The sequence below is a fragment of the Doryrhamphus excisus genome, linkage group LG14 (genome assembly GCF_037039965.1).
Source record: "Doryrhamphus excisus strain RoL-2023G ecotype Guam linkage group LG14, RoL_Dexc_Guam_v1.1, whole genome shotgun sequence".
NCBI classification, from domain to species: domain Eukaryota; kingdom Metazoa; phylum Chordata; class Actinopteri; order Syngnathiformes; family Syngnathidae; genus Doryrhamphus; species Doryrhamphus excisus.
Genome location: NC_136370.1, coordinates 10985926 through 11006330, shown reverse-complemented (window position 1 = coordinate 11006330; position 20405 = coordinate 10985926). Strand labels below are relative to the sequence as shown.

Below are 20405 nucleotides of genomic sequence, written 5' to 3'. Positions count from 1 at the left end.
TTTTGGTCTGCTGATCCCAAAACCAAACTAATCACTAGCTTGAGCAGGCAGATGAAGAAATTTGCTCAGTGAAATTTTAGTGTACAAGTGTTGTCCCACAGTTTTTTTTACAGTCCTTGAACACACCTATAATCTCACATGCTGCTTTACTGTATTTTTAACCTTTTTCTTTCACCTCATATTTGCTCCCAAATGCTGATACTATGTGAGAATGCATCAAGGTAAGAGCTTATGACCTTATTGAGCGCTAATGTGCATAGTATTTGTGGTGCACAACCTCTCTTAAAAACACCAGGCTCTTGTGGATGGTGGTTAGTGCTTTTAATTTGATATTTTTTCTGTCATAAATTTGCACAATCCATAATAAATAAGATAAATTATATTGCTATAATGGGGCTGCACGGCGGTCTAGTGGTTAGCACGCAGACCTCACAGCTAGGAGACCCGAGTTCAATTCCACTCTCGGCCATCACTGTGTGGAGTTTGCATGTTCTCCCTGTGCATGTGTGGGTTTTCTCCGGGGACTCCGGTTTCCTCCCACATTCCAAAAACATGTAGGTTAATTGGCAACTCCAAATTGTCCATAGGTATGAATGTGAATGTGAATGGTTGTTTGTCTATATGTGCCCTGTGATTGGCTGGCGACCAGTCCAGGGTGTACCCCGCCTCTTGCCCAAAGACAGCTGGAATAGGCTCCAGCACCCCCGCGACCCTTGTGAGGATAAGTGGTAGAAAATGAATGAATGAATGAATATTGCTATAATGTATGTATGTTTCCCGGTGACGAGTTCTCTCTAGCTATTGTACATCTATTGTAGCTTCCAAGTAACTGTTACCGGCTATGTCAGTAACTAGCAGCTCCTAGCCCAAATTTCACTAGCAGTTGCAGAAGTTGTTAGTTGGGACACTCATATGCCAAAGTACCGCTGTACAAATGACAATAAAAAAAAATACCAGCAATGGGCAAGTATTTTCTCTCTTGTCCCAGAAGCGATGCACTTCGTGACAACTCACATGCAGCAACACATATAACTTGGTTTTTGTACATTTCTGCTCAATATTTGTTCCTATTTATAGCTCTGCGATCTACATCAACTGCTGCGGTTCCTTGAGCTACGCCATCGGCTGAGGGTCCAACAGGATGTGTGTATGTTAATCGCGCTTCAACTTTGAAAGCCCTAATATTTTTTTTTATATATCCCGTTTTTTTTTATATAATTCTAGGTCAAAATGGCTGATGTGAACTAGATCATTTAAATAACAACACCAAATAAATTTGGGGCTAAAACATACAGAGTAGATGAGATACAGTGAAATATGGCAGGGTACGTGGCATCCAAAAGTGTCGCCTGATGGAATCAACTCACATCAATATAGTGTGCTTCAGTAAACAAGGGCTGCTATGTGTCTCAGAGCAGTGCCAGCGGCTTCTGCCGCTGACGATATGGGACAGATAGGAACAGGCATGAAGATGTGGGGCTGCAGTGGGAGTGTAGTTTGGGAGGAGATTATTTTGCTCCAGTTTGTAGCTGTCAAGTCCCGTTCTTGTCTTTAAAGGTGATTTAATAGATGCTTTCTTTGGACTGGGACTGAGAACACAGACAGATGAGAACTAACAGGAAGGTGAGAGGGCCAGAGGAGGAACATTGTCCAGCTCGTACAGAGCCTTCATCCGGTCAGACCAAGGGCACTGTTGAGCGGAGACCTTTTTCATGAAGTGATTCAGGCTCATCTCGTTCCAGCGGACAGCAAAGAGCTGTCACAAGTCACATCGCATCAGTGAAACAAATAAGCAAAAACTAACTTTTTACTTTTGCCAATTCTAAAAACATTTTAGTAAAACATATGTACATACACATATATACTCTACATACATATATAAATGTTGCATTAAAACCATGTAAAAAGAAAACTACAATGTTATCAAGTTCATGAAAAAAGGTGCAAATAAACTGAAATATATGTGGGTGATAAAAATCAGGATGACTTGGACATCCCGTCATTTTAAACATGTATAATTAACTGATTAACTAATTAAATGTTTTATTCACATGTAATTTCGCCACATAACTACAGCCTGGTTCAGGGGTCGGCAAACTTTATTTTAAAAAGACCAATTTTGTCCCTGAGCGAACACATAGAAAGTAGTCTGGAGTTGTAAAACATAATAGCTTATACACTTTTACAAATTTTAAGCTCTAATTTTACCGGTTACAACACAACCACTGGCCTAGTTTCTTTGCAGCTGATGTGTGCAAGCAAACCAGTAGGCGTTCAAGACCCTTCCAACCCTAATTAATGCATGTGATGGCGGAGGACACAGAAAGTAACGACCAGGACTGATTTTCCAAAGTTTCTGTATAACAGAAATTGTATGCAAATGGCACATCCATAATGATTTCCGCTGCAAATCACTTTACAGGGTGCAATTACAGTTAATATCAGAGCCAAGTTAAAAATATCTCAATTGCAATTGCAGCCATGGAATTTCTATTCCACCTTTGACCAACAGTTTCAAAATTTTCTCTACCGCTCATCTTCACTATGGCCGCGGGGGTATGCTGGAGCCTATTCCAGCTGACTTTGGGTGAGAGGCGGGGTCCACCCTGGACTGGTTGCCAGCCAATCGCAGGGCATCCAAAACATACATACTATAGATATAACATCCTTGTACTAATCCATATCTTTGTGTCAAGCAGGCTAGACTACTGTAATTGACCAACATATATAAAACAGATGTAGAGCATCCAGAATGCTGTTGCTCGACTCCTGACTAGAACCAGGAAATATGACCGTATTAGACCTGTGATCAGGTCTCTGCACAGGCTTCTTTGCTGTAAAGCACTTTGAATGACCTTGTGTATGAATTGTGCTCTATAAATAAACTCGCCTTGCTAAGATCTCTGCAGGTTCCAACGGTGTGGAAAATCTGACAGAGTCAAAATTTTAAGTGCACTCCAAATTATTATAATATATGCCCTCAAATATCAATATATCATAAAACAAGATGTCCCTTCAATGTTAATTGACAGCACAAATGACTTATGATTGCCATCATTCTGCCACTGCAATGCCAATAATCTATACAGGACGTTTGTGAAATAACAACCTATTGAGACCTTTAAAGCAAAATTGAAATGGAACCCTTTGGTAGCCTATTATGGTATAAAAGCACTAAAATGGCTATTAATGCGTGAGCCCTCTTAACAAAATGCACTGGAGGGTGACTTCTTCATGCTTATGTAAAGAGTTAGCAGCAAATATTTAAAAATCCTAATGAAGAGAATCTCTTCATTGAAGAGTAATGAGCGCTGAGCACTAGGACAGAGTTTTGCGAGGAAAAAAAAAGAGGGAGTCCTGCAGGGGAGATGGTTGGATGTTAAATAAGTATTTACTACCTGCCCTTAGAGATTGTGACTCAACTGCTCAAGGGCTGGATTTAAGAAAGCAGGGGAAGAGTGTGGAGGACTATGTGGACATCAAGGTTAGAGGGTGCCTCCCGGTCATACCCCTTCACGTGGGCCGCCACCCTACGTCTTTCATCCCCCGTTAGTCTTTCGGACACATGGCTGAACACACACACACAAACGCACAGCTCCCTTTTTCCCTGTGTCCGTTCTTGTGTCTCTTGATGCCCCGGCCTCTGGCATCTCCTGTGTCTCAAGTGACAGGATGGAGATGTGACAGCTGTCCTTATGCCAGACCAAGCCTGGCCAAAGTCACAACACACACAAACACACTCATCTACAGAGGCAACACCGGGGCTCTACTGCAGGCCTAGAATGGAGGAGGTAAGGACACTCTGTCCGCCTTCTTCGCCCAACTTTAAATGTCATGCCCGATGTAATGGGGTAGTTTGACTGACGGAAGGGTTGTTGTGCAAGGACATGTCCAGCTTCTAGGCGAGCTCTGAGTGCTCCAGTGCATGTATGTATGTCAATCTTAAAAATATTGACATCTTAATAAAATATAATAACATAACCAGAAGTTAGATGAAAACATAAACTGTTTGCTTTACGTTTGACTTTCTAATCATATAGACAAAAGTATAAAGTACATAAATGGAAGGTATCTGTCTGACCTACACATTATCTTTGCATCTGTGTTTTGGTACTTTGACATACAATTTCGGATCACACAAATGCAGGCGATTCAAGGTCAAGGTGGTACCTGCCAAAACGCCTCAATGTCTGACATAAAATGTTCTGATTAAAAAAGAAAAAGAGTTGAGTATACTATTGGTGATGATGTCGTGGAACTGCTGCTTGTAGGGAGGAGTGGATTGACGTGGGCCATTATGATCCTCCACCTCAAAATACAAAACATGTAAGCACAAGCACACCACAACCCAAATGGCACGCATCTCGAAGAGGAACCTCACATCCTCATCTAAAATATTTGTCTCTTCCTGTGCATGCCTTTCCGCCCAACACTTCCCTCAGCTCATGCTTTAACTCCACAATTAGGTGTGACAAGTTTGGTGGATGATTAACCAGGCTGCCCCACAGCTTCAGCCAATGCCAAGCCAAGGATTAATGGTGCAACAATATGTGAGGAATTATAGAAAAACTATGCTCCACGTGGAATCATGATGTTAGAACAGTACGAAAACAGACCTTATCACTGGCCTTGCAACCACTCAATCCAGGCATTGTACTGTGTGGCGGGTGTTGTGATTAACACGACGAAAGAATAAGTCAAAGTTTGTGAATGGGGTTCTCCATTGCATAATACGTAATTATGAAAAGGGTGGAAAAAAAGCATAAGAAAATGTAAGAATTATTGCAGAGTAATCATTGGTTGATACAGTGGATCCTCAATTAGTATATGCCCCAGTTAGCGTATGTTTTGGATTAAGTCCTAAATGTACACACCTGTACACTATGTTGGTGGTCGCTGAGCCAAAACAATTGAATGTCCATTTCCAGAGCATTTTACAATGTCGGAAAAAAAATCCCTTGAGGTGAAAGATATGATTTCTCTTTCAACAAAACACAATTTAAACAATTATGATTATGCTTTGTTTTCTGTGCATTTTCATTGTGTGATAGTATAGGGCTTCCAGGCACAAAGGATGACTCAAGTATGATCACTTGCGTGTGGAATATTACAAGAAGGTGTGTTTCGAAGAGTGAATGAAAGCCTGTTGTAGAGTATGTTCACACTTATATTTTGAAAATGCCAATGCAACTCATTGTAGATTTAGAGCTGACAACACAAGATTTAAAGTGAAGACAGCGGTGCTGAAGTTTGGTTGTAGTGGCATCACTCTGGGCAATAATTGTAATTGCATTAATAATGCATCAGCTGACAATGTTGATGGCTGTTTTTCTACTTCTGCACTCGAAATAAGATAATATTTTAATAGATAATAGATTTTATAGATAATATTTATTAATCACATTCCCATCTATCTTAGGTTCATAAGATGAGAACCCATGCAAACAGCAGATCAATGAAACGCCAAAATATGCAAATTGATTTGCTTTTGCTTTAAGGATCCAATAATACATTTGAAATGCTTTATTCCTACAGGGCTATCTCAATCATTTGAATATTGTGTAAAAGTTATTTGATTTCAGGAATTAAATTCAGACTAAGAGACCAATGGAAGAATTCCGGAAGTGTAAGTAGAGTGCAAGAGAGTGCAAACCATAATTCAAAATGGTGAACTTACAAGATACTTCAAGTGTGTGTTTTTTTTTTTATTAGTTGAAACCTATAATGACCAAAATGGTTACAAAATTTGTTAAAATATTTCACTCTGTCTATACAATACTATCCAATATAATGGAACAAATGAAAGGAAAAACATCACTTTTACCTTGATTGTAGACCTGATTTTTGACAGGCGCTACGTCAGACACCAGCTTTGTTTTTTGTTATTTCTTGAATTCAATAGCGTTTCTCACCTTCTTTATCAAAATGCAGGTACTTGCAACTTTCTTTTGTTTCGTGTTGGTTATTTTGTAGCCATGATCAATAAGAAATGCAGAGATTATTGGTTTAAAAGTAGAAAAAATATACAATGAAAAAGAAGAGCATTTCAGGGTGTTACAGAAAAACAACATGCAATGTACAACTTGATATACTGCGAGGGCGGAAAGTAGGCCAGATGGAAGTAATTCCATGGAGGCGTGGAGAAGTGTGTGTGTGTCTGTGTGTGTGGGGGGGTGCGCTCTGCTCTCTGGAGAATCTGATGCTCAGCAGGGGTTTCTAGCAGGTAGATGGGAACCTTGGGTAGCTTGGGGAGGCAGGAGAACGTGACCTTTGGCATCTGGGAGTAATGTTGGGAGTCACTGGAGCATTCTGGATTTGAGCTCTGTGTTCTCTTAACACCCAATCTACAACAGTGGCTTTCTTTCTTATTAATTGAACTAAAAATAATCCAACAATATTAGAAACATGTTTTGCTGTGATGTAGAGCAGTTCCACACAACCACAAACTAAAACTACAAACGTACATTTTAATTGCTTTCTAAAAAATAATCTAAAATGAAAAAGGGAGAGGAAAAAGATGGACAAGGAGTTGCCATATTCCAGTGAGAAATAAAGGTCATGACGCTCACATTTTCTGCTTTTCACCTTATCATGTGGCGAGGTTCGAGTGGCACTAGTCATGTGTCACAACAAAGAATAAAAGAAAATGCCTGACGACCCCACCTCGGGGTACAACCTTTGTGACAAGACGTCTCTGTTCCACACGGGGGGTGGGGGGGTTCAGCAAAGGCACACTGACAAAACACAAGAGCATCATCATGAAAAAAACAAACAAAAAAAACATCTGGATCTCGATAGCAAAATTGAGCAAATGTTGACTTAAATCATCACCTGACAATAAAAAACACATTGTAAACTTCCTGTAACTATATTTAGTTTGATTATGGTCTTACAGTACTGACTTGTGAGTCGTAAATGCAACACATCCAGCCGTTTGCATGCTCGTCATAATCTATTCTAGGCTACCAACCAGGGTCCAACTTTGAAGTGACTATGGATTAAATAATGGTTCCATTACACATACAGCAGAACCTTGGTTAGTGTAAACAGCGTATTTTTCCATGTACATAATTTTGCTTCGGATCATGTACATTTCCTGGTTAGCATACAATATGGCACGCATCTTGTCATGTTATCAATACACTGCGTGAGTCCAACTGTGTTTGTTATGTATTTCTATCTCAAAATGTCACTGTTTGCATGTGCTGAACTGGAACTCAGAATCAGAAGTCATTGTCCCCCAACTCCGTTGCCCATCTAGGACATGCATAATCAGCCACAGCACAGACTCTTTTGCTACTAACACAGTTATGCCAATATTCTGTGCTTTTCTTATTGATAACGGCTGAAAAATAACCCACAGTGGAGCCAACATAAGTTGGCCAGCACAAAAAAATGTGAGAAACTCTAATTTACGAAATAACTCAGAGCAAAACAAGAAGGTGGTGTCGATCTCTGCTCGACCCTCGCCGCTGCTTCATAGCCGTCTTTGTAAACCATCACTTTAAGCAAGGTACAAAGTTATTCATTTTTGGCTGATGCTGGAAAAACGCTTAATCTCACATACAATCGAACCCTTTTCAGAGCGAAAGTATATTTGTCAATACTAACATTTTGGGCCTGAAAAGCTATGGTGATTAATGTATTGTGAAAGTATAAAGAAAAAAGACAAATGGGGGAAAAAAGAAACTCTCACGGCAGTGCACAGGTGTCCTTTGATTTAAGAAAGGCCATGTTATGGGCTCTGTGGGACATGGGCAAGATGAAAGCACGTTAATATTTGGAGGAGCAGCTTTATCGAGACTCTATTTAAACGTTGCCGTCCTGTGACATTTTCTCAGCAGGCTGGAAACTGTAGACTACCAGATGTTAAACCACCTGGCAGTGGTCACAGCAGGCTCTTAAACATGTTGATCATGTTAATTAACCCAAATTACTGCTAAATTCTGGAGCTTTGACAAGAAGGCTCAAACCTCAACAAGAAAAACAATCGTATCACAAGCACAGATCTCCACCAAGATCAGTAACTGATTCTTCAAAAATTACAAAAAATGTGCAAAAAAAGATCTGGATAATACAGTGGTACCTCAGTTTTTGTTCAGGCACACGCCCATGACAATAGACAGTAGGAAATAATGTAAATCGAATTAATTAGTTCCAACCAGCCAAAAATATGAACAATGATATAGGTATATAAGTTTTACATGCAGAAAAAGGTGAAATAGTAAAGTAATATATTAGAGTTCTCTCATGATTTTAAAAGCCATATTTAGTAGGTGGTAAACAGCTTTTCTATGCTCTATCTACAGAAATATTCTACACATAAACAAGAAATCCTACTTCACAGAAATTCATTCATCGAAGTCAGGTCTGGAACCAATTAAACGTAAACAAGGATTTCATTCAATTTAATATAGCTTCACCGGGATTTTTTGGGGGGAGGGGTTCTTGTCAGTAAGACTGATAAAACTCAAATTCCATCTAACCCAAGAATCCTTCTCTTTTGCAACTTCAGTTACAGTTTGCTGTATCAGCTAATCCAAGGCAGTTGCATTTCCTTCCATTTCATGCTGTTTTGAACCAAATACGACAATCCTATGCAGCCGCTTTATGAGTATATATGATAGTTTTTGGACTTGAGATAGGGCACCAAGATCAATATTATCCAACAGTGTTCGTCAGTCAGTAATATACACCATATAGACCACATGTGTGAAATGTAAGGCCCAGGAAACAGATGTGACAGGCGAAAGCTTGAGAACAATGTGTTGATAATGCATTTCACCTTTTTCTCCTTCTACATGTATTTGTTCTTTCATATCGACAGAAAAAAAAGGTACTGTGTGTAGTTCTTCTCAATTTTAATATTATCTATCATACAAGGATATATTCCACACATTTTTTTGTGATAAAAAATAGACTTCACAGTACAATGCAAGTTCAACTCCAAAATATAATAATTAAATGCATCTGAAATATTGAGTTATATTCATATTTTTATTCATACTGAATATATATTCACAGTTACAATTGGCCCTCTGAGGGTAGCCGTGACTGTTATGTGGCCCTCACTGAAAACGAGTTTTAGATCCCTGGAATAGATTGATAATAATCACATATTTAGAGTAAAAATTATACTTCAAACACTCACTTCCCATTTTTGTTTTAGAGATGTTATGTGTGACATTTAAAATTCTTCTTCAAGCGTATACCAAGCTATAATACAGCCGCCATTAAAAAGCCACATAATTGTTAATCTGCGTGGAAGCATTGGCTGGCCTTTTCAGATTTCAGTCGTACACTGCATTAGTGAAGCCCAAACTGGCAATTACTTGACGATGTCTTTTGGGCAACTTGCTTTCCTACTAAATGCCATGTCACAGTGCTAAACAGACACGCCATCACTCAGCTACAGGACTTTAAAAAGCACTATGAAGCAAAATTAATGAAGCCTAATATGCTACGGTTTTACTCTAATTTATTCCTAACTTTGCTTTGCTTTTTCCATGTACATTGGAGATGATTTTTGAAAACATAAAGCAGGCTTTCACACTTGCAAGATGGAAGACAGCATTCACTACTCCAGTATCATTATGCATACCCCTTGATGACACTGACTAGGTAGTTTATCAATATTTTTTTGTACAATCAATAACCTGATCAGAAAAGAAATAATTTATTCTTTGAATGTTCATTTTGATGAGGGCTTTATGCAACATTTTTAAGAGCACTATGCAAAACATAAGAGCCCACATTTCACATTTAACAACAATAAACTAGGGCTGCGCGATCGATCAGCCACCGATAAATATCGGACGATTTTCTTAAAAAAGCTTGTGATCGGCAAATGCCAATAAACGCCTTTCAACACCGATCACCACTGGCTTGCGCTACTGCAGCATGCAGGCAGCAGTGACCTTCCACCATCCATTTTCCTCACAGTACGCAGGTGTGCCAAAGTTCTTTTGGAACTTACCTGCCCTAAATTTTCCACCCCGCAAAACATGCTACAAAAGATTTTTTGCCGAGGTAGCGCATTAAAAAGCTTTAATTTAATACAGCATTTGAAGAAGAAAGACTTGACTGAGTATCGTGAGTTTTCAAGGCTCACGATGTGATCATCAGTCAAACGGCAGTTAATGCAGCCAACGCTGGACAACACTGGCCCGTATGTGCATGAAAGTCAAATGTCGAAAGCAAATATTCCAAAAAATAACTGAATTCATCGGACGAGATGACCAGCCTCTCTCAGCGGGTTTGCTGACTGCTCTCTAAGTCATCAAAACTATGTACTCCCGAATGTCTCGGACTGTTTTGGAGCATCTCTACAATAAACATGCACTTAACCTTCACTTCAGGAGGAAAATAATTTTTTCTGCAAGAGGGCTACAGTAAACAGTAGATGAAAATTTAAACATGGAAAACATACTTATTATGTTATTTTGCTGAACTAAGACAAGCCACATTGAGACGTTGGGGATGAACATAGAATTATTTTACGGCTGTTAAGATTCCTATGCTGTTAGTCAGTGTTTACCGTGCAAGGCCACAGCAAGGCCACAAATTATAACCACTAAACTCTTGACAGTCACGCAAAAGGGCTAAGCTTTTTTTATCAGCGTAAGATATAAAGCGATAAAAAACATAACTCACTGTTTGGTTCCAGTTTGTTCTTTGTCATGTTGCTCACTACACAAATGTCACATTTCAGCAAATTGAACAACTATATAAATCCATGGGTACCATGTCAACAAAAGTGATAAGCTATGACACAAAAGTTGGCTGCATTGGCCAACTGATGTTTCAGTTAATCACTCACCTGACACTTAATGATGGGTGTAAGACTTATAGTCTATGAGCCACAGCCTTCTTTGTCACATTCACATATTCAAGGGCTGACATAGTGTCATGTCCATGACAATGTATGTTTGTTCTATAGCATTAAAGTTGCTATGAACAGAGAATTGAGAAAGCCTATTGCATCACATCACATGAGTCTATCTTCAGCTACAACTTCTCCAAAAGCTCAACTGTCATGCACAGGGGGGACAATAGTAGGACAGAGAACCACAACAACCAAAGCCTCATGAGTGGTTGAGAAAGCCGCAACAATTATGTGGCAACCGGAAAAGCACAGGAACCGCAGCTGTGACCGATACGTAGGGGATGTAGATTACAAAAAATTAACAATGACACAATCTAGATCAAAAAGTATTAGGTATTATTATATTGATATCTCGGCTGCACGGTATTCAAGTGGTTAGCATGCATGCCTCACAACTAAGAGACCCGTGTTCAATTCCATCGTTGAGTTTTTGTCTGGGGACTCTGGTTTCTTCCCACATCTAAAAAATGCTAGGTTAATTGTCGGCTCCAAATTGTCCATAGGTATGAATGTGAGTGTGAATGGTTGTTTGTCTATATGTGCCCTGTGATTGGCTGGCGAGGTCCAGGGTGTACTGGCATCTCGCCCAAAGGCAGCTGGGATCATGTGACCCTTGTGAGGATAAGCGGTAGAAAATGAATGAATGAATGAATATTGACATCTCCCGTTGCTTTTCCTTGAGAGGAAGATCACTTGCTATACAACGATCCCTTGTTCATTAAGTTAATTTCTGCCAACGCTATGTATAGTATAATGGAATTTGATCACTTAACACAAAACCCTTGTATTTATCAAATATGATCCTTGTGCCTGATTGGTTGTATACATAACGGTTATATAAGATACCAGTAACCAGAGCTGATGGAGGAAATATTTACTCTAGATACGGCATATTTAGAATCAGAAACCAAAATATACCCCCCAAAAAGGCCCAACATCTAAATTTTCCAGTAATCCATCCATGGTGATGACAATCTATTCTATACTTTTCTTTGAATACATACAATATTAATAATGACCTAAATTGGTGTAAGCTAAAGTTAAAATACTGATCTGAGAAAGACAATATATAATAAGATGACCTCCTACTGTTAGTTACACACGCCATTTGACCCCTTCACAACCCACTTAACACTGATATGGTGAGTAATCCCTGCAACAGGTTAAAAGGGTTAAAACATGTTTTGCTTTTTAAGTAATGTGACAAAAGGGAATTATTATGAAGAAGTCACGTTTAGAGCAGAAGCTTTAGGTTAATCATTCAAATTGTCTGGATGAGTGTACCCTTGAGGGATTGCACCATTGCAACATTGGGTGGTAGAAATGAAATGATATGATATATATTATATTATATATAATATTATAATACAGAAATAATTAAGAGAGGCTAGCACCACCAATAAAAAAGACATCCTAATGCGATCCTGTCTGTTGCTGCCTGTGGTGCTCCAGCAGTCGAAGTGTGTGCGTGTGTGTGTGTGTGTCTGTGTCTGTGTGTGTGCATGAGTGGGGGAAGTCGGAGGAAGCAGGACCAAAATTAATTAGGGTAAACATAATTTCATGCAAGTACCTTGGTTGAACCATACACTTTGTCCAGTTTGACTGCCTACCCCCAGGATAAGGATAAAGGCAATGCTTCAGGCTGTATGCAAACCTTCAGGTCAGTTTCAAAATCCAAAATTCATGGTGTTGAAGACACTAGTTGCTCTCAAATGAAGAGTAAACAATGTATAACTATAAAGTGGACTTGAATAACCTCTTGAAAACACTTCTACAATAAAGGTATATGGATAATATTTGCAGTATATTCAGTGTATGTAAATATTTAACTCACATAAATGCCTTAAGGGTGTTAAAATGGCCCACACCTATTTTCTGTTAAAAAAAAAATCTTAAGACCTATTGTGTTTTATAAACTTGCATATGATCTGTATTTACTATAATGGGCATCAGAGTAAATTACATACCACAATAAAATGTAGATAGTCTTGGAGATCAGAAAAAAAACCCTATTCCTTCAGTCATCCAGTTTGTATATTGATTATCCGGTTGGTTAAATGTCACAGGAAGCAGGACTGACACATAAATACAAGCAATTTACTATATATAGCATACTTAAAGGGAACCAAGGATCCTTGCACTTCCCTATACCACTTAAGCTGGTTAGGGTCCGCAAGAAGCTGGAGCCTATTGCAGCTGACTTAGGACGAAAGGAGCGGTCCACACCGGACTGATCGGTTGCTAGTCAACCATATTGATTTACTTGCACATGCAGCAGGCAATCAAGTCAAATTGCCAGCTCCAAACTGCTACAACAAGTGGCAATTGCGCTACTTCTAATTTGTAGGGAATGTTTTATATTCAATTGTGTTTTGACTGTTTGTGGTCAGACACCACTGCATGATATTAAAAAAGCCATTCTAACATACTACTTTACATCCATCTGGTTCTGTAATAGTTGCACACATTTACATGCAGCCGAACACACAGGCACCAATTGCCTTCGGAGGTGGTGGCATGGGGAAGCGCTTTTGGGGAAACAAAGCTAGCTTCAGTCGTGAACGTACCATCACTCCAGTGGATTAAAAAAAAAGTCTTTATATACACATATGAATGTAACTCCTGAGAACATTTCCACACCCTCTACAACCATTTTCACTGTACGTGTACAGTTGCGATTTTTTTCATCTCTGAGCAATTATAAGACAGACAATTTATACTTTTTTCTGTTCTTAGTCAGTATGTGTTTTTTTGTCATCCATTTGTCTCCTTATACTTTTTAAAAGTATACAATTTTAAAGATCGGTAGATGATTGGTCATGTTATGAATTAAGAGACCACTTACATAATCCTAAATTAATATAATACCAATTAGAGTGGCATAGTTTTCTGGTATATTGCTTGGTCAGGTCTTCTTCTTTCTCTATGGGCTTTTCCCTTCAGGGATCGCCACAGCAAATCAATCTCCTCCATCCAACCCTGTCTTCTGCATATGTCTCACTCACACCAACTACCCTCATGTCCTCCTTCACTACATCCATAAACCTCCAGTGTCAGCAAACGACACTGGACTGCTGCAGAAAGTTTGATTTTATCCAAACAAAATTTAAAGACTGGATGAACGAAAAACTCGTTATTCCAACGAGTGAAAGAAAGACTCGGGGAAGTCGGTATCACTCACTGCGCATTGTCATGGACTATTCTGTTTGATTATAGCAGCACATGTGGACAAGAGATTGGAATATTCTTTTCCATGTATACCATTGTTTTCAGAAAAGTAATTCGGAAAGATTCCATTCAGAAAGAAAAAAAACTCCTCATGTAAACGTGGTTATTGTTGTACAGATTTGAACTAAATTGGCATGTGCAAGCTCTAGTATAATGGCAAATTAAATTTAAATTTAAAAGGGAAACTACAGTAATAGTCAAATGTCTTCATATTACGTTATTTTTGCACAGTTTATGTAGCATGTACTGAATAGATATTTTGTTGAGTTGGGTCGAGAATTGTAGATTTTAACTGGTCATTCAAAAGGTTTGCAGGTGATAATATATTTTTGTAAATCACAAAAATCTATTTGAAGGCCAAAACAAATGGAGAGGATACTTAACGAATCAAACACATTACAAACCCAGAGGTCAAGGTACATTCAAAGAATGAGACACTGCAACAGTGGCCAAAAGGCCCACGTGCCCTTTCGATGTCAAGACAACTGGCAACATCCATCGTGTGCGTTTCACTATCCTTCTTTCTCTTCTCTCTATATTATCCCAACTGTTTCATTTTGCCGATGACAAGCTGCCCCCTTAAAAAAATAAATCAACAAGCATCCTCCCCCATCCCCAAGGCTGTCCAGTAGATGCAGAAAGGTAAACATGCCCACTGTGGTGAGCGCCGACCACATGAATACGTTGCCCCAGGTAACGGTTGTCCTCTACAGCTCTGCATTTGCTAGCAACATCTCAGCAATCACAACCAGTGTAAGTTTGCCTATGTCTGAATGAAATTTCTGCTTCAATGCCAAACACACTATCCTCCAGCAAGGACCTCCACAGATTTGAGAAGAGGTTGATACAAATCTGGGTCAACTGACCTCTACTTATGTTACCTGGCTGACTGCTTCTGCAACACATCAGCAGTTTGATTATTGAAGTGTAAGCTGTTTGGCCAATATTCAGAGAGATATACTACATTTAAAGCTTAATATAGAATATTTCAACCTGTACCTCAGCCTGAAATCTGTAGTAACCACATCTAAATGAAACCATGCCTGGGGTTGTTTATCATATTGTTCTTTTGGTGTTGGTAGCTGCCATAACGTGTATAAACATCTGTGGAAAAACATTTTTTCGCTACTCACAAAGCAAAAGAAAATCAGTTTTTTTTTTTAATTAGATTTTGAATTGATTGCCGCATATATAAATTTGAGTGTCAAGCTCCAATTGTCTGCCCAATTGGTAAGGATCTGTGCCACCATCTAAAAAAATGGATGAACCAAATGCAGTGCAATTATTTCACAGCAGATTGCATGTGGTGAAGAGATGTGCCGCAACCCTCGACAGCATTCACATTGACAAAACTAATTGCATGACAACTGTCACTATGAATATTCAGGTCATACATTTTTGGTATACAATGCTTTTGAGTGGAGTCCAGTATATATACCGCATAATCCACTATGTCTATGCTGTGTAGGCGGACAGGGTGTAGGCTGATTTTTATTACTCTCCCCTATGTAGATGTGCTTCATTAATCGTGATGTGGTGAAACTATGTATGCCTCAGTTGCCAAATGCAGCACACCAAGGTGGAGCGAAAAAGAAATGTTGAATATATGATGTGATGTGTTGTGATGAGGAGGCAGGAATGTAGGTCCGTATGGAGATTTTGAGATTTACTTATTAAAAAAAAATCTAAAATTTCAAAGATAGTTCCTTTATGACAACACAGCACACACGAATGAAATACCAGACTTTTTTTTCCCAGTGCCTAGCTATTGAAACTTGCCTACACTATTGACAGCTTGTTTAAAAAAAAACATTACCACCAGCAGAGTTTTCTGCAGAAATGAAGCAAGAAATGTTCTTCGAAATAAAAACTTTTGGGAGCAGGAATGCATCTCTAAAACATCACTGTGGACACCGAAAGCCTGCCTGCAGAGTTAGAGACACAGAGAGCCACATTTTAGCTCTGCTCCAGGTCTGAGAGACAAGGGGATTAAGGGTGGTGTGAGACTGATGATTGTAGCTGTTTGCCATATGTTTAGCATCATTTCCCTTAACAAACAAGGGCCATGCTGGAAAAGGCCAGAGAGCCACAGCCTCCAGCTTTTGTAAGCAGTCAAAGATGGGGCAAGTGACAGAGAGTGAGAACTAGGGTACGAGAGAGAGAGAGAGAGAGAGAAAGAGCGAGCCAGCTTGGTGAAGCAGCCTCCAGACACCATACGGTTCAGAGAAGATCAGGAGTGACAGATTGCTTATTAGCAAACACACATCCTCCACAAAGACTTGGGTCTTCATTCATTCACAAGGGTTGAATTTCATTTTGAACAAATCCTGTTTATACAAAACATATAGACATGCATGTGTAAAAACAAAAATGTGATATCATACCATGTCTTTCTAGGCAGACGGAGTGATCATGAGTCAATACGTGTAATGATGTTGAGTTAATTACCTTTAGTAGATAGACAGGGATATTGCTGAAGTCCACTGGGAGTTTGAGAAGAAAGCGAGCGGAAAACTCTCCTGTCTGAAATAGAAGAATTAGAGCATTTTGTAGCAGCCATTATATGCCTTTCCTACAGTGAAGAAAATAAGTATTTGAACACCCTGCTATTTTGCTATTTCTCCCACTTAGAAATCATGGAGGGGTCTGAAATTTTCATCGTAGGTGCATGTCCACTGTGAGAGAGATAAACTAAAAAGAAAAATCCAGAAATCACAATGCATGATTTTTTAACAATTTATTTGTGTGATACAGCTGCTAATAAGTATTTGAACACCTGAGAAAATGAATGTTAATATTTGGTACAGTAGCCTTTGTTTGCTATTACAGAGGTCAAACGTTTCCTGTAGTTTTTCACCAGGTTTGCACACACTGCAGGAGGGATCTTGGCCCACTCCTCCACACAGATCTTCTCTAGATCAGTCAGGTTTCTGGGCTGTCGCTTAGAAACACGGAGTTTGAGCTCCCTCCAAAGATTTTCGATTGGGTTCAGGTCTGGAGACTGGCTGGGCCATGCTAGAACCTTGATATGCTTCTTACGGAGCCACTCCTTGGTTTTCCTGGCTGTGTGCTTCGGGTCGTTGTCGTGTTGGAAGACCCAGCCACGACCCATCTTCAATGCTCTGACAGAGGGAAGGAGGTTGTTCCCCAAAATCTCACAATACACGGCCCCAGTCATCCTCTCTTTAATGCAGTGCACTCGTCCTGTCCCATGTGCAGAAAAACACCCCCAAAGCATGATGCTACCACCCCCATGCTTCACAGTAGGGATGGTGTTCTTCGGATTGTACTCTTCATTCTTCTTCCTCCAAACACGCTTATTGGAATTATGACCAAAAAGTTCTATTTTGGTCTCATCTGACCATAAAACTTTCTCCCATGACTCCTCTGTATCATCCAAATGGTCATATGCAAACTTAAGACGGGCCTTGACATGTGCTGGTTTAAGCAGGGGAACCTTTCGTGCCATGCATGATTTCACATCATGACGTCTTAGTGTATTACCTACAGTAACCTTGGAAACGGTGGTCCCAGCTCTTTTCAGGTCATTGACCAAGTCCTGTCGTGTAGTTCTGGGCTGATTCCTCACCTTTCTTAGAATCATTGAGACCCCACGAGGTGATATCTTGCATGGGGCTCCACTCCGATTGAGATTGACCGTCATGTTTAGCTTCTTCCATTTTCTAATGATAGCTCCAACAGTGGACCTTTTTTCACCAAGCTGCTTGGTAATTGCTCCGTAGCCCTTTCCAGCCTTGTGGAGGTGTACAATTTTGTCTCTGGTGTCTTTGGACAGCTCTTTGGTCTTCGCCATGTTACAAGTTAAAGTCTTACTGATTGTATGGGGTGGACAGGTGTCTTTATGCAGCTAACGACCTCAAACAGGTGCATCTGATTCAGGATGATACATGGAGTGCAGGTGGACTTCTAATGGGCAGACTAACAGGTCTTTCAGGGTCAGAATTCTAGATGATACACAGGTGTTCAAATACTTATTTGCAGCTGTATCACACAAATAAATTGTTAAAAAATCATGCATTGTGATTTCTGGATTTTTCATTTTAGTTTATCTCTCTCACAGTGGACATGCACCTACGATGAAAATTTCAGACCCCTCCATGATTTCTAAGTGGGAGAAATAGCAAAATAGCAGGGTGTTCAAATACTTATTTTCTTCACTGTATATGCATGACTTCCAAAACTGATTAATGGCATGATCAACTCAAATTATAAGGTGAACCTGTGCTTAAATTGCTAATGAAAATTTACATATTCCTCAATTACTGTTTTGCAGAAAATGTTCTGATATTACAAAAGTAGAGCTACAACCATTTATCAATGAATCAATGATGAATCGATTGTTGCTCTAATAATTTCAGGTCCGCAAATGTGAATAGTAGTTTGAATTTTCTTAGTCATCCAGGCAAAATAAGATTTTACTTTAGAAAACAGTGATAAACATTTTTTTACCCCTTTTCTACCAAACAACCAACTGTTTGTGTTTGGTTCATATTTAAAAGTTATATCTAGGGCCTAACTGATTAAACATCAATCTTCAGATTAATCAACTATTAAAATAATTGTTACTTGCTGTTGTAGGTTTTGAGCCATGCTACTGTAAATATACTGTGTCTCAATTTGTGCACTTCCATACTTCCGTACTTGCTTTCACACTAAGTAGTACAACAGTACCTGGATGTTGCACTCAAAAAGGTCAAAATGGCGAGTATGCAATGCTGGACACTCACCACCCTCAATAGTCGCCATCTTGGCTGCACAGCTTAACTACAAAACCTTTCCAAATTTGAAATAAAACTTGAAATGCTTCATTTATTCAATATTCCACTATTAAACAAATGTGGTGTTGGCGACATGCTGTAAATGGGACCAACTTAAGTCAATTCAACTGTATATAAAATAGATTCACTTAAGAGGACATAAACTAACAAGGAGAAGAGTCTCTGTTATAACAGACTTTAGATCAGTGATTCTCAACTGGTGCGTAATTACATATTATTTTTGGCAAAGAAACCACAACCTACTAAAAATGGCTTTGCCACAATGACCCGATGTCTCTGAACACAGCTTGCATCTGTCCTCTTTGCTTGCTATGCCACCACAAGGTGCGTGCCATATTTATTGGAGACTTGGTCACGTTTAAGCAGGAGGGGAAGGACATTGTGTTAAGGTGCCGTCTGTCCAACACACAGCTAGATATCTACTGGAAGAGAGAGCATCATAAAGCGAAAGCTCACATTGTGTTGCATGGGGACATTTTGCCCCCAGTGACGACCATCAAGTACAGCATGGCGGTACTGTTTGTCCAATTTGATCTATTGGCTCAGGCAGAGGGGTGGTCTACAGAACAAATGGTCCTCCTATTATTATTAAACTTACCTACTGAGCGTTGAATCAAAGCAACTGTATTCGCTTAATTTTAACTTCTTATTTCACTTCTCATCCAGGTCCATGTGCAAATGCTCCAATTCAACTCCCCAAAAGATATACAGTAAATTGTGCTGGAAACCTTCTCAAATAATTTGGAATTAGTTAATAGTGTTGTTGCTGAAATGATCAATGTATTTTCATTAAAAGGGCTGTTGGCAAACGGCTCAAAAAGACACAACCAAAACAAAGAAAAGTCTCCTGCGCATGTGTGTTACTTGGGGCACAGCTCACATGCTCAGAGCAGGAAGAGAACAGGATATACTGCTTGCAACACCTTCAGTCTTTTTACATTTCAAAGTTAGGTAAAATGTATTAAATAAATGAGCTATTTGAGAAGCTTCCATTAAAAAATGTCCGTAATTTGGGTCATCATTCATCATTGAAGGGTGATCGTAGGTGCTGCAGCCAAACCATTTGAGAACCACTGCTTAGATGTTATTATCACTTTTCAAGTCCAGAGTTGGATTTCCTAGAATCATATACAGTAAAAACAGTAATGTCTATTTAATAAATATATTTTATTTGTAATTGTCTGAAATCAGTTATCACACGATGGACATTTCATAACTGAATCTATGTGGATTTGTCCTTACCCAGCTGTTCTTGTGTCCAGCATAAATCTCCATATTGCGTCCATAGTTAGGATCCTCAAGGAGGCTATCATACTCAAAGAGAAGCCTGGAGCTTTCACGGAGGCGCTGGCACTGGTAGTGGTGGTACTGTTGGATAAGTTCCTTGACAAGCTGGAGCAAACAGTCTGGGTTGCCTGAATCCCATCGGACCAAATGCTGTGGAAGACAAAACATTTTGCTCAGTATTCAAAATCTTGCTTACATTCAACTAA

At 39.3% G+C, this 20405-nt stretch overlaps 1 protein-coding gene across 4 annotated transcripts in view; it reads right to left on the bottom strand.

Annotated features, from left to right (window-relative positions):
• babam2 (BRISC and BRCA1 A complex member 2) overlaps positions 1 to 20405 on the bottom strand; it is a 94458-nt gene that overhangs the window by 23370 nt on the left and 50683 nt on the right. For all 4 annotated transcript variants that reach the window (XM_058089944.2, XM_078796022.1, XM_078796024.1 and 1 more), the window contains 2 exons: positions 20155 to 20349; positions 16562 to 16636 (listed from right to left, as the gene is read on the bottom strand). In XM_058089944.2, the coding sequence (XP_057945927.2) occupies positions 16562 to 16636; positions 20155 to 20349 (270 nt within the window). The remainder of the gene's footprint in view (positions 1 to 16561; positions 16637 to 20154; positions 20350 to 20405) is intronic.